The following is a 22538-nucleotide window of genomic DNA, read 5'->3' on the forward strand; positions in this document are numbered from 1 at the left end:
AGAATGATGCAGATTTTTAAACATCTCTTGCTGCAATCAGTGAAATGAAAGTGCCCTAATGTTAGCTGGGGGGTGTGATCCAATAGCAGCTTTGGGCACAACTTCACTTCGGTTTGCGGAACTCAGAACTTCATCCCAAGAGAGTGTACAGATTATATCACACCTGAGAATTCATTCCATGGGAACAAATGGGACACACTTCCAATTAAACAAGGATGTAAGATGGACAGGGTCTCTACTATGGGAAGGAATTTCACAATGAGAGGGATGGATGTTTTTGAAAGAAAGACTTGAGAGGGAGGGCACTTCCGCACATGCAGAATAATGCACTTTCAATCCACTTTCAATGCACTTTGCAGATGGATTTTACTCTGCGGAATGGCAAAATCCACTTCCAAACAATTGTGAAAGTGGATTGAAAGTGTGTTATTCTGCATGTGCAGAAAGGGCCCAGAGATTCATTCACCTCAAGCAGCTGGAGAGAACCTTGGATTGCACGCTTTCTCACCTTCTGTAGTTGTTAGATGTTAGATCTCAACATATAGACGGGTGCCATCATATGGCTATTCTATGTATTTGATGCTAATTATTAATTTTATTGTTGTACACTGCTCTGAGCCCATTTCACAGGGAGAGCAGTTTATAAATCAAATTAACAATAATAAAATGAGATGAAATCATCATAATAATAGTAGTGTAGGATTGGGTGGCTATCCCCCCAAATCTGAGGACGGAAGACATCAGAACTGTCCCAAGACACTTCTTTAGCAGCATATTTAGCACATTCAATCTGCAGAAAATGGGTTTCTCCACGTATGGGTTGCATGCCGGGCATTCACCTAAAACAAATGGGTGAAATTGCCCTGAATTCTGAACATTTCAGAGCTAGATTAGCCACGGAGATGAGGTTGGACAATGGATGGTCCCCAGCCCTGAACCACTCCCAAGAAAATACCACTGGGTATGAAGGTTGTGGCAGAAACAAAATGTGCACGATTTTTCAACAGAAAAAGCCACGGTCTTTCCACCTTTCACATTACTATTTTGCCAGTACACTGAAGAAAATGCAGATGTATTCAGTCTACGACAGTTTGGTGACTTCAAAAAGAGGTCACATTCGGATGAAACCCATCCAGCGATCGTCTCCCAATGACGGTCATTTGAATCCAATACCCTGTCAATGGCAAGCTTACTCATGCAAAAATAAATAAACAAATGGCCACACAGAGCCAGCAGCGCATGTTTACGTATGCCAGTAAAATAGTCCCAGTACCTGTCGGTTGCTGTGAGGGAGCCGCGCTAATCGTACTCCAGACATGTCAAACAATCTAACCTGTCGGTTGTCATGTGGAAGGGCAATGATTCTTTGGCCGACACAAACGTTAATCCTGCACGAGAGAGATAAAAGCAGGTGAGGTACCCAACGGAGAGCTTGACAAATGGGAAGTGACAGCTCTTCAAGCTCGCTGAACGTGATTTAATTGAAGGATTTATACTGTACACATTTTACACAAATACATAGCCCTGTTTTTTCCCCCTTGCAAACAGTTAAGGTACTGGAGAAAGATTTATTTCCTTTAAAATGTGGTACTGATAGTGGTGCATTTAATAAAAATTCCCCTTGATCATTCAAACTCATACTTCTGTCAACAGCACCACGGCAGCCCTCTCTGGCTGAGAACTAAACAAAAGGGGCCTCTCATGGGAGTCTTCCGTGGCACGGAAGCCACTGAGGGTCAAAGGACCGACCCAACCACCATCATTGGATGCAGGAAAAGGGCTACCACCAAAATCCAGAATTCTAAACCCGCCCTCCCTTCCAGGGTCATACAGCAACCACCGAGAATGTAAACAGTGCAAGGAGAATCTAATGAGAGTTGCCATTTGGCCTGAATTTCAACCTGGAGGCATCCTGGCTGCCCAGCCTTCATGAGATATTTCAAGCAGTGAAGGTCAGCAAGAAAGGCACCTGCTCCAAGTTAAGTGGGACTCCAGCTAAGCCTCAAAAAAGTGAACATCAACTGGATCCCCGGGTTAAGTTCAAGGAAGTGAACAAACACCTCCCGCCCATAATCTCACAGCTTTGCTTACCTATTCACTGCAGAGTCTGTGCGGATAGTTGCAATAGGTGATCTCATGTTTTTCAAGTCCCAGACCTTCACAGTACGGTCATCGCTTCCAGAAACAACGTTATCCCCCACAGTGAAGACCGCCGAAGTCACAGTGCTAAGGGGCAAGAGGGAAGAACAGAGCCACAGTTAGCGTTGCAAATGGAAATATACTTGCAGTCCAAGTGTACCTGCAGTCCAAGTGTACCATTGGAGAAAAGAGCTTTGAACTCAAACTGTGTTAAAATCGAAAGTCCTCAGTGCCTACTTTGTAGGCAAAAAGCCCCAGAATCAATCTACCATAACTTCCAGCAGTGGTTGAAAATTGTTTTTCTCTGCCTGTGGCCCTAGACAGCCACTGACCACCACAAGAGTCAACAGAGGTTGGTACAAGGCAGCTTCATACACTCCGATGCTGAGACCCAAAAGAAACTAAGCCCTATCTATCTATCTATCTATCTATCTATCTATCTATCTATCTATCTATCTATCTATCTATCTATCTATCTATCTATCTATCTATCTATCTATCTATCTATCTATCTATCTATCTATCTATCTATCTATCTATCTATCTATCTATCTATCTATCTATCTATCTATCTATCTATCTATCCATCCATCCATCCATCCATCCATCCATCCATCCATCCATCCACCCACCTATCGTACACTGTACTTTAGTACACTGTAACTGCATATATTTAAATTGTCGGCAGCTGCTTTCCTAACCAATTTGGCTGAAAAGTCAGGCATAAAGGCACCAATTCCTATAAGGAAAGATAAAATGATTTCACACACGTTTGTTACAATGGACAAGTCAAGGAGGATGAAAATATTTAATCCTGGTGACCCAGAAAGATGTTAACTGTTAAATTCGAAGAGACAAAGACTGAAGTTTTAAGGTCTTCCTTCCGTTCTAGCCCACAAAGCCCCTCCCTCGTTCCCACCTATGCTGCTTGCTAACACACCGTTTTCTTCCTGCTCCCGGTTCATCACAGTGTGCCTCTCAGCTCAATTGCTATGGATTGCACTTAATGACCTACCCTGCATAGCCTGGGGGTCGCATACATCAATTGCTGGGAATTTAGTAATTTTAATTTAAGGTGTCAAGTTGCTCCTGTCACTTCTATTGTACTGTGAGGATTTGATTTCATGTCCTATTCAGCCCACTGATTGAGATTAGTATTAGCCAAGTCGCAACGGACTAGCATGTGCAAGCCCTTTTAATTTAAACTGACATCAAATTAAGCTCTAATTAGATCCAAACACCATTGTATCAGTGGCCCAAAGTTTCCTAGCGCTGCATCAGGGTGCCACTGAGCTGCCCAGGGTAATTACGTGGCATGAAATAAAGGTCTTCACTCGTGCCTTCTGATCCTCGGGGCTCCCAGCACCAAATTACGAATGCAGATGTGGTCAAAACTGCTGCGCGTAGCACAAATGCTTAAGAACAGTCATCGAATCCACGGAAGATCTCAAAACAAAAAATCAACACACAATCACAGCTGCTGGAAAGTCTAGCCTCCCGGGGTCTCCGTGTGGCAGAGTATCGCGTACTGAAATATTCATGCCAGCGAAGCATTTCGCCGTTCCACAACACATGACAATAGATTTGATTCTCTCATCATGCATTAAAATTATTCATCTAGTTCAGATTTAAAAGCAACTGTTCAAAGCTCTCTACTTTTCAACTTCTGCTTAAAAACCTGAACGCTTTGCTTTTTGATGCGTTGCCATTTGCATCCTGACCTATATCCCAAAGGTGCAGTGTGGACTGCGTGTTTGAAGCAGATAAAAAGATAAGAGATATAGCCAGTCTTGCATAGTGGTTAGAGTGTCAGACTAGATCTGGGAGCCCCCGGTACAGGTCCCCATGGCAGCTTGCTGGGTGACCCCGGGCTAGCCACACGCCCTTGGCCTAACCTCCCTTCAGGGGTGTTCTGTGAGGATAACACGAAGGAGAGGAGAACGACATATTCCCCTTTGCAGAGAAAACCAGGGGATAAATGCAGCAAATAAATAAAAAGTTAATTCTGACTGAATTCTTTGCATCTAAGATCAACTCAGCCGTCCATCCTTCCGAGGTCGTTAAAATGACGGTAAAGTCAAAATGACTGAGGGAGGCAACGACAAGCCATCCCATAAACAAAGTCTGCCTGCTAAACGTGTGATGTCACCCCGTGGGTCAGTAGAATAGAATAGAATAGAATCTTTATTGGCCAAGTGTGATTGGACACACAAGGAATTTGTCTCCGGTGCATATGCTCTCAGTGTACATAAAAGAAAATACATTTGTCAAGAATCATAAGGTACAGCACTTAATGATTGTCATATAGGTCTAGTAAGCAATCAGGAAACAATCAATAGTAATAAAAACATAAAATGTAAAATCATAAAATAAAATGAAATGTCAGCACAGGCTATAGTCATACAGTCATAATTGGGAGGAGATGGGTAATAGGAATGATGAAAAAAGTAGTGCAGTAATTATATAATAAATATATAATAAATAGTTTGACATTATCGAGGGAATTATTTGTTTAACAGAGTGATGGCATTCGGGAAAAAACTGTTCTTATGTCTAGTTGTCTTGGTGTGCAGTGCTCTGTAGCGACGTTTAGAGGGTAAGAGTTGAAACAGTTTATGTCCAGGATGCGAGGGGTCAGTAAATATTTTCACAGCCCTTTTTTTTGACCCGTGCAGTATACAGGTCCTCAATGGAAGGCAGGTTAGCAGCAATTGTTTTTTCTGCAGTTCTGATTATTCTCTGAAGTCTGTGTCGATCTTGTTGGGTTGCAGAACCAAACCACACAGTTATAGAGGTGCAGATGACAGACTCAATGATTCCTCTGTAGAACTGTATCAGCAGCTCCTTGGACAGTTTGAGCTTCCTGAGTTGGCGCAGAAAGAACATTCTTTGTTGTGCTTTTTTAATGACATTTTTGATATTAGGTGTCCATTTTAGGTCATGAGATATGATGGAGCCTAGAAATTTAAAGGTCTCTACTGTTGATACTGTGTTGTCTAGTATTGTGAGAGGAGGTAGGATGGGAGGGTTTCTCCTGAAATCTACCACCATTTCTACGGTTTTAAGTGTGTTCAGTTCTAGATTGTTCCAGTGGCACCACGAGGCTAGTTGTTCAACCTCCCGTCTGTATGCGGTTTCATCGTTGTCTTGAATGAGACCAATCACTGTTGTATCATCAGTAATGACCTGGTGCTTCCAATGGGGACTTCCTTTATCTTTAAATGTTAGCTTACTAGAAAAAGATGTCAATAACATGAAATTGAAATCCCTAGGATTTCATGAAATTTTGAGAGCGCTCAGTCCTCACCCTCCAAATTTACAGTGGCCCCACCTACCACACGATATCTTTTTTTTTTTTGGACACTAAGTTCTCCCAAATCCAACTGGAAATGGATGTTACTTTAGAGTTTCCCCGCCTACTTTCATTCCCATATTCTGTATCCAAACCCTACACCCAGCCTCCAATCCGGCGCTGACGGCTAGTAACCAAGTTAGTAGGTGCAGAAGACCATTTGCTTTTTGTTCTTGAGCAGCTGGGCGGCACAAAGTTCTCCGGTGTGTCACCAACAGACAATGACAGATTTAACGTGACTTTTTTGGTCGGAAAAACAATAACTTCGTTACTAACGTCTTTTAAAAAGCTACCCTCGCTCACTAGAGTTAATGATTTCGCCACGATTCTATTGAATGTGGTACTCCGATTCTATTCAAACCATAGGTGAAATCAGATTCAATAGGCACTCGTTTTCCCTTTTTGTTCTAGTTGCTCCTTAAAGAATCATGAAGCACGTTCTTTAATAGCAGTGCTAAAAACATCCAGGAATTGACATCAGCGCGGAATTATAGCCATCTTTATGCAAACCAGATGCTCTGCCAAAGGCCCCCACGTAGTTTTGCGGCCATCTCAAAGGGCAGACGATGTGCTTCAATGTCCTGCCCCATGCTGATTCAGACACAGATCATGAAGCAGCCCACACTGAGACACACTAACAGCAGCATCGTTGAAACGTGGCTTTGCGTGATATTGCACTTTCACACGAATGCTGACCCGGTTCATATTTTTACACCGTTTATTCCTCCCCCCCTCCCCATTTGTGGTTGCCGCTCTGTTTTCCTGAACTTAACCCTTTCCGGTGACACTGTGCAAGTATGTAATACAGCAACTCTTGTCAGAGAGTATAAGGCAGTTGGAGCATCGGGACAACCTGAAGGACAACCCAAAACAGCAGCGAAGCTCCCAGGGGACGGGGGGGGGGGGTGTGCGACGCACCGGGCACACGAATTTGGGTCACATGGGGGCGCAAAATCCCCCCCAGCCCCTCCCCCTTTCCCAGGAGACCCTGTGAAATGTAGTTCCCACCAGAACAGGAAGGCCTGTTCTCCAGCCTGCTTAGTTTTCTGAAGTGGGAGTGGGAATGCGGGGGGCGCCGCCGAAGGGGGGGCAAAAAAGCCAGAGTGCGCACCAGGCACACTCTGGCCCAGCTATGCCTGTGACCCAAAACACGTGGACAGAGGGGGGAAAAACAAATAAATGAACAATGTATTATCGAAGGCTTTCACGGCCAGAATCACTGGGGTATTGTGTGGTTTCGGGGCTGGCTGTATGGAAGTGTTCTAGCAGCATTCTCTCCTGATGTTTCACCTACATCTGTGGCTGGCATCTTCAGAGGATCATGGCTGTGTTCTAGCAGCATTCTCTCCTCTGAAGATGCCAGCCACAGATGCAGGCGAAACGTCAGGAGAGAATGCTATTAGAACACGGCCATACAGCCCGGAAACCACACAGCACCCCACAAATAGATGAACGTTGGACAAAAGACCAGGTGGCAGAAATGATGAGGACAGACCAAAAGCCCCTTATCCTATAGTGAAGACACCCCTAAAGTTTGCAGAAATAAAGTTTTGTTGAACTGGAAGCCAGCTGTAAAAAAACAGCTGGATATGATGGTGGCAAGCCAGAAGAGAGGCCAGCAGGCTATTTTCCTTGTTCAACATATTACTATTCTTCCCCTTCCATCTCGCCTTGCCTCATCAAGGGGAATAAGAAACCAAGTCCATTCTCGTAGGACCTGACATTTGATGTTTAGATTGTCAACAGTGATGTGCTGCATCCCACCACTATACAAGAGAAAATAGTATCAGGTATAATAACCCTTTTGTATGAAGAACACTGTTCATCAGAACTCCATCTTAATCAAAGGGTAAAAAGCCTCAGAGTATGTCTAATTACGTTGTGGGGAATATGTCTGTGTGTGTGTATTCAAAGATGGAGGGTAGTTATTTTTAAAGCAGAGAAGAGTTCATGGGACTGTGCCCTTTAAGAGGAATATCTGTGACCTTCTCTTGAGAGCCAGAGTAGTATAGAGGCTAAGTGCAGGTGCACTGGAGAACTGGGTTTGATTCCCCCGCTCTGACACTTGAGCTGTGGAGGCTTATCTGGTGAACCAGATTAGCTTGTGCACTCCAACACATGCCAGCTGGGTGACCCTGGCCTAGTCACAGTTCTTCAGAGCTCTCTCAACCGCACCTACCCCACAGGGTGTTTTTTGTGAGGGGGAGAGGAAAGGAGATTGTAAGCCTCTTTGAGTCTCCTTAAAGGAGAGAAATGGGGGATATAAATAATCCTCCTCCTCCTCCTCCTCTTCTTCTGATGTGCTGCAAATAGTGATTAAAAATCAAACTGCTGAAGAGGTGGTTCATGAGACAAGTCAACTGCATACCCCTCAAAAACACTGAAAATTTTATTCTATGAATTTTCCTGAGGCAAGACAGTCACATTCCTCACCCTTGTAAGCTCTCAGGAACCTTGTAAGCTCTCAGGCACTCCAGATGTTATGGACTACAATTCCCACCAGTCCCTGCTAGCATGGCCAATTGGCCATGCTGGAAGGGGCTGATGGGAATTGTAGTCCATAACATCTGGAGTGCCAAAGGTATAGGGTGACTATGTGGAAGCTGCCCTGAGCCTGGCCTTTGGCTGAGGTAGGGCAGGATATAGATCCAATTAAAGCGAAGCAGAAAGTAAAGGTAATGCAGGATATCTGAATGTGTTCTTTTTAAAATCTTGTGTCACATAGGAGCGGAGGATGATGTGAACCACTTGGGAAAGAAAGGTGGGGTGTAAATGAAACAAATGGAATAAATAAATACAACCAGCAGACCATTATCTTCACTATTTAGTTCTTGGATCTGATGGAGCACAAGGAAGATTGCTCAAGCCACAGAAGATGTGCTCACTCTTTCCGATGCCAGACTCTTAATTGTTTTTAAAAACCGTGACTACTCCCACAAACCACCACCACATACTTGTGTAAGCACACAGGAAAGATCTTCATGGATCCTCAATAACGCTTTAATGACCAGGTTAATTGAAAAGAGAGAACAAGAAACCAAGTCCAAGTCCATTTTATTGGGACCAACCACAGCCCATTTTATTGGGGCCAACCACAGACAGTGCAAGATTTTGAGCTTATCAGACCTATTCGTCACGCTAGATGTTACAACAAATTTAAAAATGGAAATGGGAAGCAGCAGGTTTTTCAGGTCTAGATCTTTAGACCCTGTGAGCAGCAGTGGCGTAGCGGTTAAGAGCAGGTGTACTCTAATCTGGAGGAACCGGGTTTGATTCCCCACTCTGCTGCTTGAGCTGTAGAGGCTTATCTGGGGAATTCAGATTAGCCTGTGCTCTCCCACACACGCCAGCTGGGTTACCTTGGGCTAGTCACAGCTCTTCTGAGCTCTCTCAGCCCCACCCACCTCGCAGGGTGTTTGTTGTGAGGGGAGAAGAGAAAGGAGTCTGTAAGCCCCTTTGAGTCTCCTTGCAGGAGAGAAAGGGGGGATATGAATCCAACTCTTCTTCTTCGTGTCATGCATTTGTTTACAATTTTGTCCTGACTCAAAAACGGCCTCTGAATTTGTTGGCCGTGAGCGGCGGCTCAAAGCGTTCCAGTAAGGAGCACATTTCTGCCCTGTGCTAGGAGGGAAAACGCTTTCGTGTTGCGCCGCAGCTTTTGACAGCCTCCGTTTGTATCTCCCTCTGAGATTCGAACAATACAGGAGCAAGAGTAAAGTCTCTTTTTTTTTTTTTGCTTACAAACTAAATTGAGGTTTGAACTCAAAGTTAATGGAAAGCGGGGGGGGGGGGCTAAAGCAGAGCCTTTGGTTAATGCGCTGCCTTCTTGTTTGGAGGCTTAATGACAAAACGCGCACTGCCCACAGCTCACCCTGTGCTGATTCTGGAAAGTTTAAATAAGGAACCGGGGAAGGGAGGGTAAATGAATATCTCCCACACTCCCCACCCCCCCAATGCTGGGTCTTCCGGCGGTTGTAGCCAAGTTAAAATGGTGGTTAACATCCCCTCGGCTAAATTAATGAAAAATGTCAACAAAAGATCATTAGGCTCGGTGTTAATGGAACGCTAAAAGGCATTAGGCTTTTAATAACTCAGTGTGGATGACAGGTATCTGTGGGCATTTAAAAAGAAGAAGTTGGCGAAGGAATGGGAGTCTTATGACACCCCTAAACTGTGGGTCCCCCACGGGGAGTTGGTGCGCTGCAGATCCTGCCAAGCTCCAGCAAAACTCATTTATCTTGTCGTAGGGAGCAGCCGAGCATGCACTTCCAGCTGACAGAGTGGCACTTTCTCACCACACACCGCTGCCTGATCTGGAACATTCTGCTCCCTCCGTGGGTCTCAATCAACGGAAATACTGTAATGCTAGCACTCCTCATTAGGACTAACAGCTGTCTCCCTAGTCACACAGAGACACAAAACTGTTTTGCATAACAATCTGCTGAAATTTCACACTCACGGGGTTGGGGCGGGGGGAGAATATGATGCAGAAAATGCTGGACCATGAAATGCTGATGCAGGGTGCCGCTTGGAACTGCTTCAAAAAAATTAACACTGTGGCGCCCGTTTTGCTCGCGGGGCGCGCTGTTGGAGAAAAGCGAGGGCAAATGGTGGGGAGGAACAGCCAGGACTGTGTTATGTTCTGGGGAGAGATACGCTTTCAGACAGAAATCAAAGCCAATTTAAACTTTTGCTTACGTCGCAGGATTTCGCTGTTCTGGGAACAGGCCTCTTTATCTCTATGGATACTTCTTCGGGACTCTCGTCTTGGGCTCCCCTTCCCATAAGCCTTTGCAAATATATTGCTGTGAAATGCAAGAATGCTCTGCCTTGATGCTGCTATTTCGTTAAATCATTCCAGACATTGCACAGCCCAGCTGTCTTAGCCTTAAAGTCTAAATATCCAAGAGACACGGGTATTAGAAATGATCCTCAATGGTGACCTGATTGGGGCCTGATGTTCTTAAAGACAGGGAAAGATGCCTGGACATAATTCTCATGCGAGATGTGTATACCCCCCACCCACACCCCGTCGCATCTTCTTGGCATTCCTGGATACTGGACCTTCTTGACCTACATGTATTATCTCAACTATGAAGTGCAAGAGGCATAAAGCTGGCTTGATTTGTTTATTACAGGCTTCATGACAACATCAGTGCTTTGCGCGGGCCTTGGGAGGCTGACGGAATATATTTCTTTGCATTAATCTTACTATATTGTGCACTATTGGTTTACTCAGGGGTAACTGCTATGTATGTTTCTTTTCAGTTTACTTTATGGTATAACACTTACAGAGTGTTCAATTCTCTCTCTATCTCTCTCTGAAATCTGAGCATCTAGCCACTCACTCCATCTAGCCCACAAACTCCCGGGGAACCTGGAGCTCTAGGAAAAAACCCTCCTGGATACAAGAGTGCCTCCACACTAAACAAAAACAGTACAACGAAGCCAAGAAAAAGGATCCTCAGAAGGGTAAAAGCGTGCTCTGCGGATGAATCGTAGAAAGATACAAATAGTGATAAATACCACATACAGAAAGACATTTATTTAATTCAGTGAAGCAGCCAAGCTTGTTAATGTTGCTATTTAGGTTCACCCGATACAAAAAGTGCATAAGAAAACTGCATTTTCAAGCATATGCTTAAACAAGAGAAAAGAAACTCAGTGACGGAATAGCTGGAGAGCGGGGGGGGGGGGTGTATTTTTGCCTTAAGGAGCATGAATGGCTACTAATCTTGATCCTTCTTGATCTGAGGTTGCAAATGCCTTAGCAGACCAGGTGCTCGGGAGCAGCAGCAGCAGCAGCAGGCCATTGCTTTCACCTCCTGCATGTGAGCTCCCAAAGGCACCTGGTGGGCTATTGCAAGTAGCAGAGTGCTGGACTAGATGGACTCTGGTCTGATCCAGCAGGCTCGTTCTTATGTTCTTATGTTCTTAATGTGAAGAAGGCTTTCTAAGGGTGAGAACAAAGAAATACACATTAAAGTGACCTGTACTAGGAAACCATGCACAGGTGTCAAACTCGCAGCCGTCCAGATGTTATGGACTACAGTTCCCATCATGCTGGCAGTGGATGATGGAAACTGTAGTCCATAACATCTGGAGGCCCGCGAGTTTGACACCTGTGTGAGAGGAATCTGTGAATCCTAAATATATTTTCTTGCCAGGAAGTTGTAACTTAACCTTTGCCCCTGCTTCAACAACCTGCCTCCAAGAAGAAATCCTAACTGTGACTGCAGGTTGCATCAAAGGACCAGGAGACGGCAACAAATACTCGGGACTAGAATCTTTGTTTAGAGGCCTTTGGGGCCAGCAGCATCACCTGCTCCACACCAGTAAAAGCAGACCAGGAAAGACGAGTGGGGCCCATCGCCTAGCAACCGTTTCAGAGTCTCCTTCGGAATTAATTATGCGGCATGATCTCGCTGTGCCTGGCGCTTTACGGAGTTCGAGAAAACGGCTGCACTCCTCCTCAAAGAGTTGACAATCTGAAACGTAGCATAAGGAAGATAACAAAAGGAGGGGCGGCAAGGGCATTTGCTCACTCCAGCAACGCAGGCCAAGTTTGAACAGGAAGCTAAGGGGTTTAACTGAACACCTCTCGACGGGAGATTTGGAGGAAGTCAGAGAGCTGCAGTGGGCCAGTGTTTGGAGAGGGAGTACCAATCAAGGGAGAGAATCATAGAGCCCTTTGGTTGGGCTGGAAGACAAAGGCCACAGGAAGGGATGCATCAGGGTTCTTTGACTTTGATATATCAATACCGGATCAGATCAATACGTATCAACAGCTGTGTTCCTCTTTATTTTTACACATGTGCAGAGCTGGATTGCAAATACTGAATTCTCAAAGCCACATTAATCAGTTTAACTGCAAGAACCTAAAAACTGCCAGAGACTTCTTAGGACTTTACTTACAATAAGATACAGAACATAGAAACTGTCCAAAAGATGAATACATCACAACTGCTTCATGGAGATAAACTCTCTTCTCCAAGCATAAGAGCACTAATATAGGGAAGAGAGGGTTCCTAGCCCACAAATTTACAGCAGTGACCAGGGAAGGGACACCCAATGTATTCAGACGACGACTAATTTGAATTCTGAACACCCAAGTGCCAAATTTGCCAGCGTTCACCTCTGTATCCTACCACAGAGTATCAGCTTTCTGGACAAATTAACTGACCTTGACATAGGAAATTATTTCTATAGTAAAGAATTTCAGATGCCTTTAATGTCACCAGTTGCCTTCTTTCAAGAAGCCTTCTTTCAGTTTGCACAACTCCCTAACTTGCAATGCGACTACAACTTAGCTACAAGCACACACGCAACTGTGTTTCTCAGCTACATCTAACTTTCTCTGTGTGTGTGTGTGTGTGTGTGTGTGTGTGTGTGTGTGTGTTCCCTCCAATCCCCACCTCTCACACACAACTGGACAATACGTGTTTCTCAAGGCACAACTCAGTCTTTATTTAAATTCACGAGAGTCACATTTATTTTTTGCATGTGGAAGTTGACAACTGTCACCTAACTATTCCAACATTTCCTTTGCCACAGAAGCAAACGTTTTATATCCTTCCGCCCTCGCGTTTATAAATGGCATACTTTTAACAAAGGCAATTGAAAACGAGAAGCTACCTATGAAGGAGCAAGGTGATTTTTAATATAAAAATACCCAATGCGGTTATGTTTAAGTCTGGCTGGTTATGCTCAGAATTCTGTCTCAAAATCAGGTATGGCCAACATTAGAGTCGACATTTACAGGTTTAAGACAGAATTACAGTGCCATCTTCTGGAAATATTTATGCCAAAAAGAATTTTTCTTTTAAATGTCAGTTACAGCTACTGGAAAACCCAAAAACCTGTACACAGTGCAGCTTAGTACTGTAATAAGAGCTTTCATTTTACATACATACATACATACATACATACATACATACATACATACATACATACATACATACAGACAGACAGACAGACAGACAGACAGACAGACAGACAGACAGACAGACAGACAGACAGACAGACAGACAGAGGTGGGATCGAGCAGGTTTGCACCACTTCAGCAGAACCGGTTGTTAAAATGATGCTTTTAACCAGTTGTTAAATTGTTTGAATCCCACCCCCGGAACCGGTTGTTAAATTATTTGAGTCCCACCACTGCATGCGCACACGCACACACACACACACACATCCTTTTCAAACCCCACTCTAATAGTGAGTCATCTCTTAGTTTTTTCTTGGCAGTGATTTGTTTATTTAGTCTACTTTTCACACTTGGACTCAAGGTGGATTTCACAGTCTGAGCCAATACAATCGACGGATGAACCATTCAAAAAACAACGCAATAGGATGAGGGCTGTAGAACCAACCAGCCAGTCTAAAAACAGCTTAAGAATCAACATGACTCATTAAATGATACAAAATTTCATAGTAGGATCTAAGTTTCAACAAGCTATATACACAGTAATATTGATTACAGTCCCTGATAATTTTCTAAGTAGCTCTGTGAATCATTTAGTACAGTTCAAGTCTATTGTCTGCACAGAAAAGCCCTCAAAAATAGTTAATTTTTGCATCATTTGTGGAGAGCCATAAGAGAGGGAGCCTTTTTAACCTCCTGAGGAAGTTGTTCTAGAAATTGGGGGCCACCACAGAAAAGGCCTGTGTATGGGTAATTGATGGTTTTACCCATTTGCAGGTTGGCATCGTGGTTTCTGAAAGTGTGTCAGAATAAATTAAGAAAAAAAATTGCAAAACCCAGAGGACAGATAATTTTTGGAACGAGCAGCCCGACACAATTCCCCCTTTAAAACCCTAGGAAGCAGCCGTCACTTACTCTGTATGGCCCTGAAAGACATTCACAGAATGGATAGAAGGGTCTCTGAAATCCCACAGACGGAACGTTGTGTCGCGTGATGAGGTCACCACAAGACGCTGGGTGGGATGGGTGCAACAATGTGTAAGTTCTTGATCATGTCCTACAACCACAGATGAAAACATGTAAGGCACCGAGGAATACAAGACATTTCATTTCCACAAACACTTGGACGTGGAAAACATCAGAGACGATAGCTACAAAATGGCCGCATACCAACATCCAGGCTTTAACACTAACTAGTCATGAGGAGACACCAAATGGTCAATGTACTAGGACCAGTATTATTGAAATCTGAATGAGTGCACCATACGTAAGAAAATGCCAGACAAGTTGTAGTCAGTTCTTTGGGTTTGAGCCAAACTAAATGTTCCGCTCACGCAAGGCACTTTCGTCAGCAGAACAGCAAATTCTTGCTGTTCCCGCTGATCTCAGTGAAACACTGCCCCTAGTGGACGGGGGACCCTCAGCGATAGCATGAGAGCAGCGGTTCTCAACCTGTGAGTCACGACCCCTTTGGGGGTCAAATGACCCTTTCACAGGGGTCGCCTAAGACCATCAGAAAACAGTCTTTTTATATTTTATATATACCAATGTTATGGTTGGGGGTCACCACAACACGAGGAACTGCATTAAAGGGTCGCGGCATTAGGAAGGTTGAGAACCACTGCATGAGAGGATCCTGCAGCAGGAAGAGGGAATGGGTGGAACTTACCCGACCCATTCTACTAGTGGAAAATGTAGTCTGGCTCCAAACTTTTGTATTCTGAAAGCTTTCCTGCTAGATCCATCAAAGATTCTCTGAGGCAGTTGCTTAATGTGGGATGTCCCAAACCCAAAGCTAGCTGCAAGATCATAAGAGATTAAAGAATCTAGAAATCCTCTGACCTTTCCCACTTGCCTTCAGTAATCTACACAGACTTTAACTTCTCCCAAATTCATCCAAATCTACCAGTTTGTCACTTGTCGTTGCAAACAGAGTGGCAGAACATACATTTTTCATATTGGTGCCTCCAGCCAAGGAATGCTTTAAAAAGACCCCTTCCTTATATAAGGGGGGGAGGGGAATCCAAACTAAGCTTCTCCTATTTGAAAAGGAATGCTTTCTTCACCATGAACAAAACTACCATGGAAGAAAGTCCTGTCTACCTTCTAGAAAACATCAACCTTATGCAACAACACCCAGTCTTGAGTACTTTTGATATCTATAACTGCTTCCCTGGTGATCCTAGAAGAAATGCAGACAAGACATGGATCTTTAAAAAACAGCAACGCTGAATTGCAATCTGTAAATCAAGTTACATGGAACCTTTCGACAGGCAGAATCTGGTCCAATTAAGCCTTCTGCGAACCTTTAACAAAGCACCTTGGAAGGTCACAGAGGAGCCAAAGCTTTGATTATTCAGCCATGGAGTCATTGGGTGATCTTGGCCTAGATCCTTTCTCTCAGTCTAGCCCCGTGGTGGCGAACCTTTGGCACTCCAGGTTCCAAACACTTTGGCACTCCATGCTGGCAGGGGCTGATGGGAATTGTAGTTCATAACATCTGGAGTGCCAAAGGTTCGCCACCACGGGGCTAGACTGAGAGAAAGGATCTAGGCCAAGATCACAGCCACCCTGGACTTCCTTGGTGGTCTCCCGTTCAAATGCTGACCACGGCTCTTATGAGCTCTTATGAGCTCGGGCTAGTTTGAGCTATGACGTTTCTGTCGTTATTATCTGGAGCAGAAGGAAGCCGCATAAGAAGTCTGAAGAGTCTCAAAAACGATGTTAGTTAATGTTTGACAAGAAAAAATCTTGACTCTGCAGATATGTATTCTGGATAAGCCAAACAACCACTGATCATTTCTAATTAACATACCACAGTTATTAAAGGAGACAGGTTTGCCTCATTAAGGCCCTCTGCGTGGCAACTATGTAACAAACACTATTCTTTTCTTTTCAGCAGCATCAAGACCTTGGGTGCACAGAAACAGCATTGGGGCTCTCAGCATTTAAAGAACCATAGAGTAGGAAAGTGCCATATAGGCCCGTGGTGGCGAACCTTTGGCACTCCAGATGTTATGTACTACAATTCTCATCAGCCCCTGACAGGATGGCCAATTGGCCATGCTGGAAGGGGCTGATGGCAATTGTAGTCCATAACATCTGGAGTGCCAAAGGTTCGCCACCACTGATATAGGCCCTCTAGGCCGGGGTCTGCAACCTGCAGCTCTCCAGATGTTCATGGACTACAACTCCCATCAACCCCTGCCAGCATGGCCAACTGGGGCTGATGGGATTTGTAGTCCAAGAACATCTGGAGAGCCACAGGTTGCAGACCCTGACCAACCCCCTGCTCAATGCAAGACTTGTCTAAAGCACTCCTGACAAGGATCTGTCCAGCCGCTGCTTAAAGACTGGCAGTGGAGAGCTCCCTCCCTCCCTACGCAGCTGATTCCACTGTTGCACAACTCTTACTGTAAAGAAAAAGTTGCTAATGTCCTGTAGAAACCTTTCACCCCATAATTTTTACCCATCATCCCAAGTCCTGTCCTCTGCTGCCATAAAGAACAGCCCCCTGCCCTCCTCCAAGTGACAGTCCTTCAAATACCGAAAGAGTGCAATCGTGTCCCTCCTCCATCTCCTCTTCTCCAGACTCAACATTCCCCTCGGCCTTTCCTCACAGGGCTTGGTCTCCAGGCCCCTGGTCGTTCTCGTCGCTCTGCCCTCGCTCTGTTCGGTCTCCATTTGCAGGGCATACTGCCCTAAAATCCCTGGAAAGTCAAAATCTGTGGCTTTCTGAGCTCTGGTGCTTGGAAGCGGCAACAAGCAACAAAACTGCACAGATCCAAAAAGATTGTCTTTGCTAGAAACGGGGGAGCTTCAGCTTTCGAAGTGGTGGCTTCATATTGGAAAAAAAATCTTCTCCTTGGGGTTCTCATGGGAGTCTCTTCATATGCTTACTGCCACGGAGATTTACCATCGTCTGAAGACCAGACTGTATGACCAGGAATACCAATCTCTCCTGAGTGCTGCACAAAGCTCTTGTTCCCCTCTATACTTTGGGATCACACCCCAGAAATCTAGCCCTGCTATATATTTAGAACAGCTTGTTAACTATAAGTGCAGATGGGTCATGACCAGAGCAAGGTGCAACTCATTCCCCTCTGTCTATCTTCAAGGTCGTTTCCTTAACATCCCACGAAGTGAGGGCTGTTGTCGGTGCTGTCCCAACACTATGGACTCAATTCCTCATATCCTGCTTTACTGTTCGAGGTATAATGATATTAGAACCGATCTGGGAGCTTTACTACCTCCAGAATTTATAGTTTTTCTCAGACAAAACAAAATGTCTAAGCTATTGAACAGCCCTAATATAGAAATTTCTGAAGGAGTTGCCACATCCGTGTTCTACATGATGTGTAACAATGATCCTGTTATTGAACTTGAAATGTATGGAACTTCTGGTTTTATGCCTAATAAAGGTTTTTGGATTGGATTGGTCAAGAGCCGCAGGTACCTGTCAGAGAATGCACGAGTTCGGACGTCTCCACGTCGTAGAGGTTCGCTGTCCGGTCCCACGAAGCCGTCACGGCTTGCTTCCCTCCAACCAGCCAATCCGCTGCTATAACGACACCTTGGTGACTCTTCAGGGTGGTTAAAGGAGCCCGGATGGTGGGGCACTCGCTGGACCCATCTCCGTCTCCGTCAGCTTCATCTTTGTCAGAAAACTCGACTTCATCTTCTCCAGACATTTGCTGTCAATTTTAAGAACATGTGATAGGCATTCAGCCTGCCGAGATGAACAGGGCTTAAAGTCAAATCAGTGTCGCCGCTGCATAAAATATTGCAAAAATGCAGAGGTTTCCACCACCGTGTATAACTCGTATAAATAGATGTGCGATGGCATCATAAGAAGCCGCGATGGGGGGGATTGGTAAGGAAGCGTGATTTTTTCCAGGGAGTTTAAAAATGTGAACTAAATAGTGAAGTAATAAAAAAGGCTCTTGGCGATAGTACCAACAATTCACCAGAGGCTTGATACATCCATTTTCTAAAGCAAGTCAACAGATTATGCCTTTTTTAAAAAAAAATCAGTCTGTTTAGTACCCTGAAGCACATGCATCACTTACATTGCTGTCTGCAGTAGGCTGAGGGGTGGGCAGCTGGACCATGTACCTCCAGATATGGGCTGTCTGGTCTCCAGATGCTGTAGAGCAATGAGAACAAGGTTTCTTACACACCTGTGGAAAATACTGCATTTTTCAAAAAAGGTAGGCTCTGTTTATACCATCCTAGAGTCACATACAAATTACAAATATGTACATTAATTAAAAAAAACTTTTAGTGTAACATTTCGGGGGGGGGGGGGGGTTCAGCAAATCTAACACCTATATCTCACTAGCAATGCACAGACTACAGGCAGACTGCTGCTTTCTGAATGACACCCCAACCTTGGATATGTTTGCCAATACAGGTAAAGCAATGGCACCCACCCCCACCTTGGTTGCAGGTCTGGGACACTATTGTGCTCACGTGGGAGAAAAACTCACTGCTTAGGGTACAATAAACAATCACAGTTGGCAAACTTCTCTGAACGAAACTTCCTTAGGGCTTAGGGGTGAGGACTTCTCTTATACAGGTCAGAAATACACCTACCAAAATATTACGTTAATGTCTTGACCAAATAATCAGACGCCTTTGCAAACATTCTGGTGCCCACAGATAAAACCGCAAATCCCCATCTTTGCAGGCGCAAATCAGAGCAGACAAAAGAGGAGCAAATCTTGTGAAAACATCTGACGGAGCGAGGCGAGAGGCAAGCAAAGCGGTGCAGAGGAAAAGCTGACAGAGGTAATAAAACGAGGAAGCTACTCGGCAGACACACATGCCCATGAAACAAATGACCAGGGTACCGTATTTAACAAAAAGAGCAGGGTTTTTTTTCCAGATGTTCCATTAAGAAAAAGAAGGGGTCATCTTACATTTGCATGCAATTTATAAACATGGACATTAATTGAAATAGTTGTGCATAAATATTGTGGGGGGAGTCACTTTACTTATGGGACTGCCTGCCTTTGGACTAGTAAAACACACATTTTGTTCCGTAGTTTTGCGATGAGTGGAAGGAGTGTGGGATATTTACGTACCTGTAAGACCCACTTGTTCTGCTGGATGGAACTTTACAGAATTCACTGTGAGAACACACAAATAAACAACAGTGAGAACAATAAAGTCGCTGCAGAAAGACTTCATTCGTAACACCACTCTTCCTTTTAATTGCCAACTTACCTGACCCGGCATGCCCGACATATTTGACAAGACACTTCCCTGTTTCTATGCTCCACAGCAGAGCCGTGTGATCTGCAAAGTTGAACCGAAAAGGAACACAATGAATATCCGAAGAGCTAAAGACATTGTAAACTGGAGTGTGAGACAGAAAACATATCAACCTTGTCCAGACCAGAGATGGCAACTTATACTCTGTAGACAGTGCTTGTCACCAAAGAGAGATAAAGAGATCATATACAATTGTTAGTGCGCAAATCAGAGAAAATCTTTCACAACTTGTGTTCCTGTGACTCTTGGTGGGGAACAAATGTCAACACTTCGTGGAGTCTAACGCTTAGGACTGATTCACACATGCATTCACAGCTCTTGATTCCTCAGTGCTTGACGGCTTGTAGCTGAATGGGTCAGCCTCCTTTAAACTTTGGGTGGTCAAAATTATCTGTCTGACCTGCTTGTCCACCCACAAAAAATCACCACTTTGTACAGCAGTCACCTATCAATGACCACGCACGCAGGAATCAGCCTCAGTGTATTCCGAGAACTCGATGAAGAAGCGTCAGGTCTCTTTGAAGCAAGACTACCAGCTCTTTGGATGTCCAGTAGATGGCACTAGCATATCTCAGATGCCTTTTAGTCAAAAGGAGGGGGAAAGGCCCCTTCCTTTCAAAGAGCCTCTATATCATAGGTGTCAAACTCGCGGCCCTCCAGATGTTATGGGCTACAGTTCCCATCAAGATGCTGGCAGGGGATGATGGGAACTGTAGTCCACAACATCTGGAGGGCCGCGAGTTTGACATCTATGCTCTATATTGAGGGGCCTTTATTTTAACTGTCAATGTATCTGGGGGTTTCGCAGAAGGCCAAATACAGAACCTGTGTTTGGGGAAAAATTATTTTTTACAATGGATATGGTTTCAATTAAGGATCGAAAGGATGTTTGCAAATGGAAGCTATATTTGTTCACAGGTCTGCCTTTTTCATGTATAAAGGATGGTGGGGGGGTGAGCAACTTAAAAGTAGCATATGAGCAATAGGGGCAAACCTTTGCCCTCTGTGTTTGGCCTTCACAATGCCTTCTGCAAAGCCCAGCTCCAACCCAAAGATAAGCTGGACTGGGAGAACAAAGCCTGAAGCAGAGGGGTGTGTGCTGAAGTGAGGTAAGGTGAGTAAAGGATTCAATTCCCCTTTACATCCCAATACCCTTTTACTGTAAAACACATAAAGGGCAGATATCTGAACAGAGATGGCTGCACAAATGAGATTAAGAGACAAAGAAAAGGGGGGGGAAGCCTACAATTATTATTAAAAGACCAGGAAAAGAACGCAAGGGAAGTCTGGGATCTGAGCTCCATCTCCACTCACTTCAGCGAGTAACGCCACTAGTGTACAATAAAACAGCTGGACTCAGAAAAACACACCAAAAAAAGGTTCTGCCCAGCAGTTAAGGAGAATTAGATCAGGAGCTCGATTCTTAAGAGACCCACAAGATTTTCACTGTATGAGTTTTTGAGAGTTAGCACTCAGATGAGATTAAGGGAGCTTTTGACTCTTGAAAGCTTATAGTTATACTGGACTAGAATCTAGCTCGTCTCAATTAACATACCTGATCTAATTCTCCTTAACTGTTGGTAAAAGCTTTTCTTTTTGGTGATTTTTTTTCCTGAAACTGCATTTGACAGCCCCACCCAAAGGGGGGAGTGAATCCACCCATGGGAACACTATGCAGCCACACCAGCAGATCTGCCCTTCCTGGGGCACTTGCCCCAGCGGAAAGATGATTCTGTTGGTGTGCAGCCACGGCAGAACTCCCCGGCACTGGGACAGAGCACCAGCATCCCAGCCATTTGCTGCCTTATGCCAGTGGCCAGGACTTTAGAATTACGGCACCTAAAAAAGTGCTGTAAGTCGATTAAGCCCAATGGGGGTTTCTAGAGGGGGGGGGCGTTTGTGCTTTGCAAGTGCCTCACCCCACGGGGAAGCCTCTATGGGAATGGCTGGGCAGAATGGCTGCAACTGGCCACTCGGCCTCTTGGATGGGGCTACCCGTTGCTAAGAAGGAAACCAGCAGTTAAAATACAGTCATTGACTCCACAAGAGTAAATGGTTAACCAAAACAATGAATGTAGCCATGGATAGTTAAGTACAGAATCAACTGCACCAGTGACATACCCAAGTCCTAATCTAAACAGCAAGGGGCATGATGTTACAGGCTATCTAGTTGTCAGAGGAAAGCACCAATTTCAACTTAGCTGCAGAGGGACAAATCCATAGTTAAAGGAACACGGGCTATGTCCTCTTTCACAAGGTTAGACTTTAGAGTGAAGTGGCGAGCAGCATGACGAGACATATAATCTGGTGATCAAATCATAAAGAAAGCTTGTGAAAAGACGTGAGTGCGTGTCACGCCTTGGGTTTTGAAATGACAACAGTCAAAGGTTATGATTAGAGCACCCTGACCTGGATAGCTCAAGCTAGCATGGCCTCACTGGATCCCAGAAGCTAAGCAAGACTGTCCCAGATTAATATATGAGAGACCACCAAGGAATATTAGGGTGGCTATGCAGAGGTGGGCAATGGCCAACCATCTCTGTTCGTCTCTTGCCTTGAAAACCCTGGGGGGTCACCATAAGTTTGTTAAAACTTGGATAAGGGAATGTATGGTGTACAGCCAAGTTCTTCTGCCAAGGAAGGGAGGCAGCCTGGGAAAGAGGCCAGTCTCCCACTGGAAAATATTACACCACAACCCTCATCACAATAGGAGAGGATTTCCCCAGGAGGGCACGCTAGCAGTGAATGGTTTCTCAATTTGTGCAGGGAGGGCTGGAACTGTAAAAATGGGTGACGATCAGAGGCTACCTGGCAACTCCTAACTAGCCATAAGGAAGCCTGGTGATGGAA

General features: G+C 44.7%; 1 protein-coding gene across 4 annotated transcripts in view; it reads right to left on the bottom strand.

Moving 5' to 3' along the window:
* The window catches only part of WDR37 (WD repeat domain 37), a 53610-nt gene that overhangs the window by 3699 nt on the left and 27373 nt on the right, over positions 1-22538 (bottom strand). For all 4 annotated transcript variants that reach the window (XM_048510606.1, XM_048510607.1, XM_048510608.1 and 1 more), the window contains 7 exons: positions 19641-19712; positions 19499-19543; positions 18482-18558; positions 17869-18106; positions 14328-14469; positions 2092-2226; positions 1274-1388 (listed from right to left, as the gene is read on the bottom strand). In XM_048510606.1, the coding sequence (XP_048366563.1) occupies positions 1274-1388; positions 2092-2226; positions 14328-14469; positions 17869-18106; positions 18482-18558; positions 19499-19543; positions 19641-19712 (824 nt within the window). The remainder of the gene's footprint in view (positions 1-1273; positions 1389-2091; positions 2227-14327; positions 14470-17868; positions 18107-18481; positions 18559-19498; positions 19544-19640; positions 19713-22538) is intronic.

Source organism: Sphaerodactylus townsendi, linkage group LG11 (genome assembly GCF_021028975.2).
Source record: "Sphaerodactylus townsendi isolate TG3544 linkage group LG11, MPM_Stown_v2.3, whole genome shotgun sequence".
NCBI lineage: Eukaryota > Metazoa > Chordata > Lepidosauria > Squamata > Sphaerodactylidae > Sphaerodactylus > Sphaerodactylus townsendi.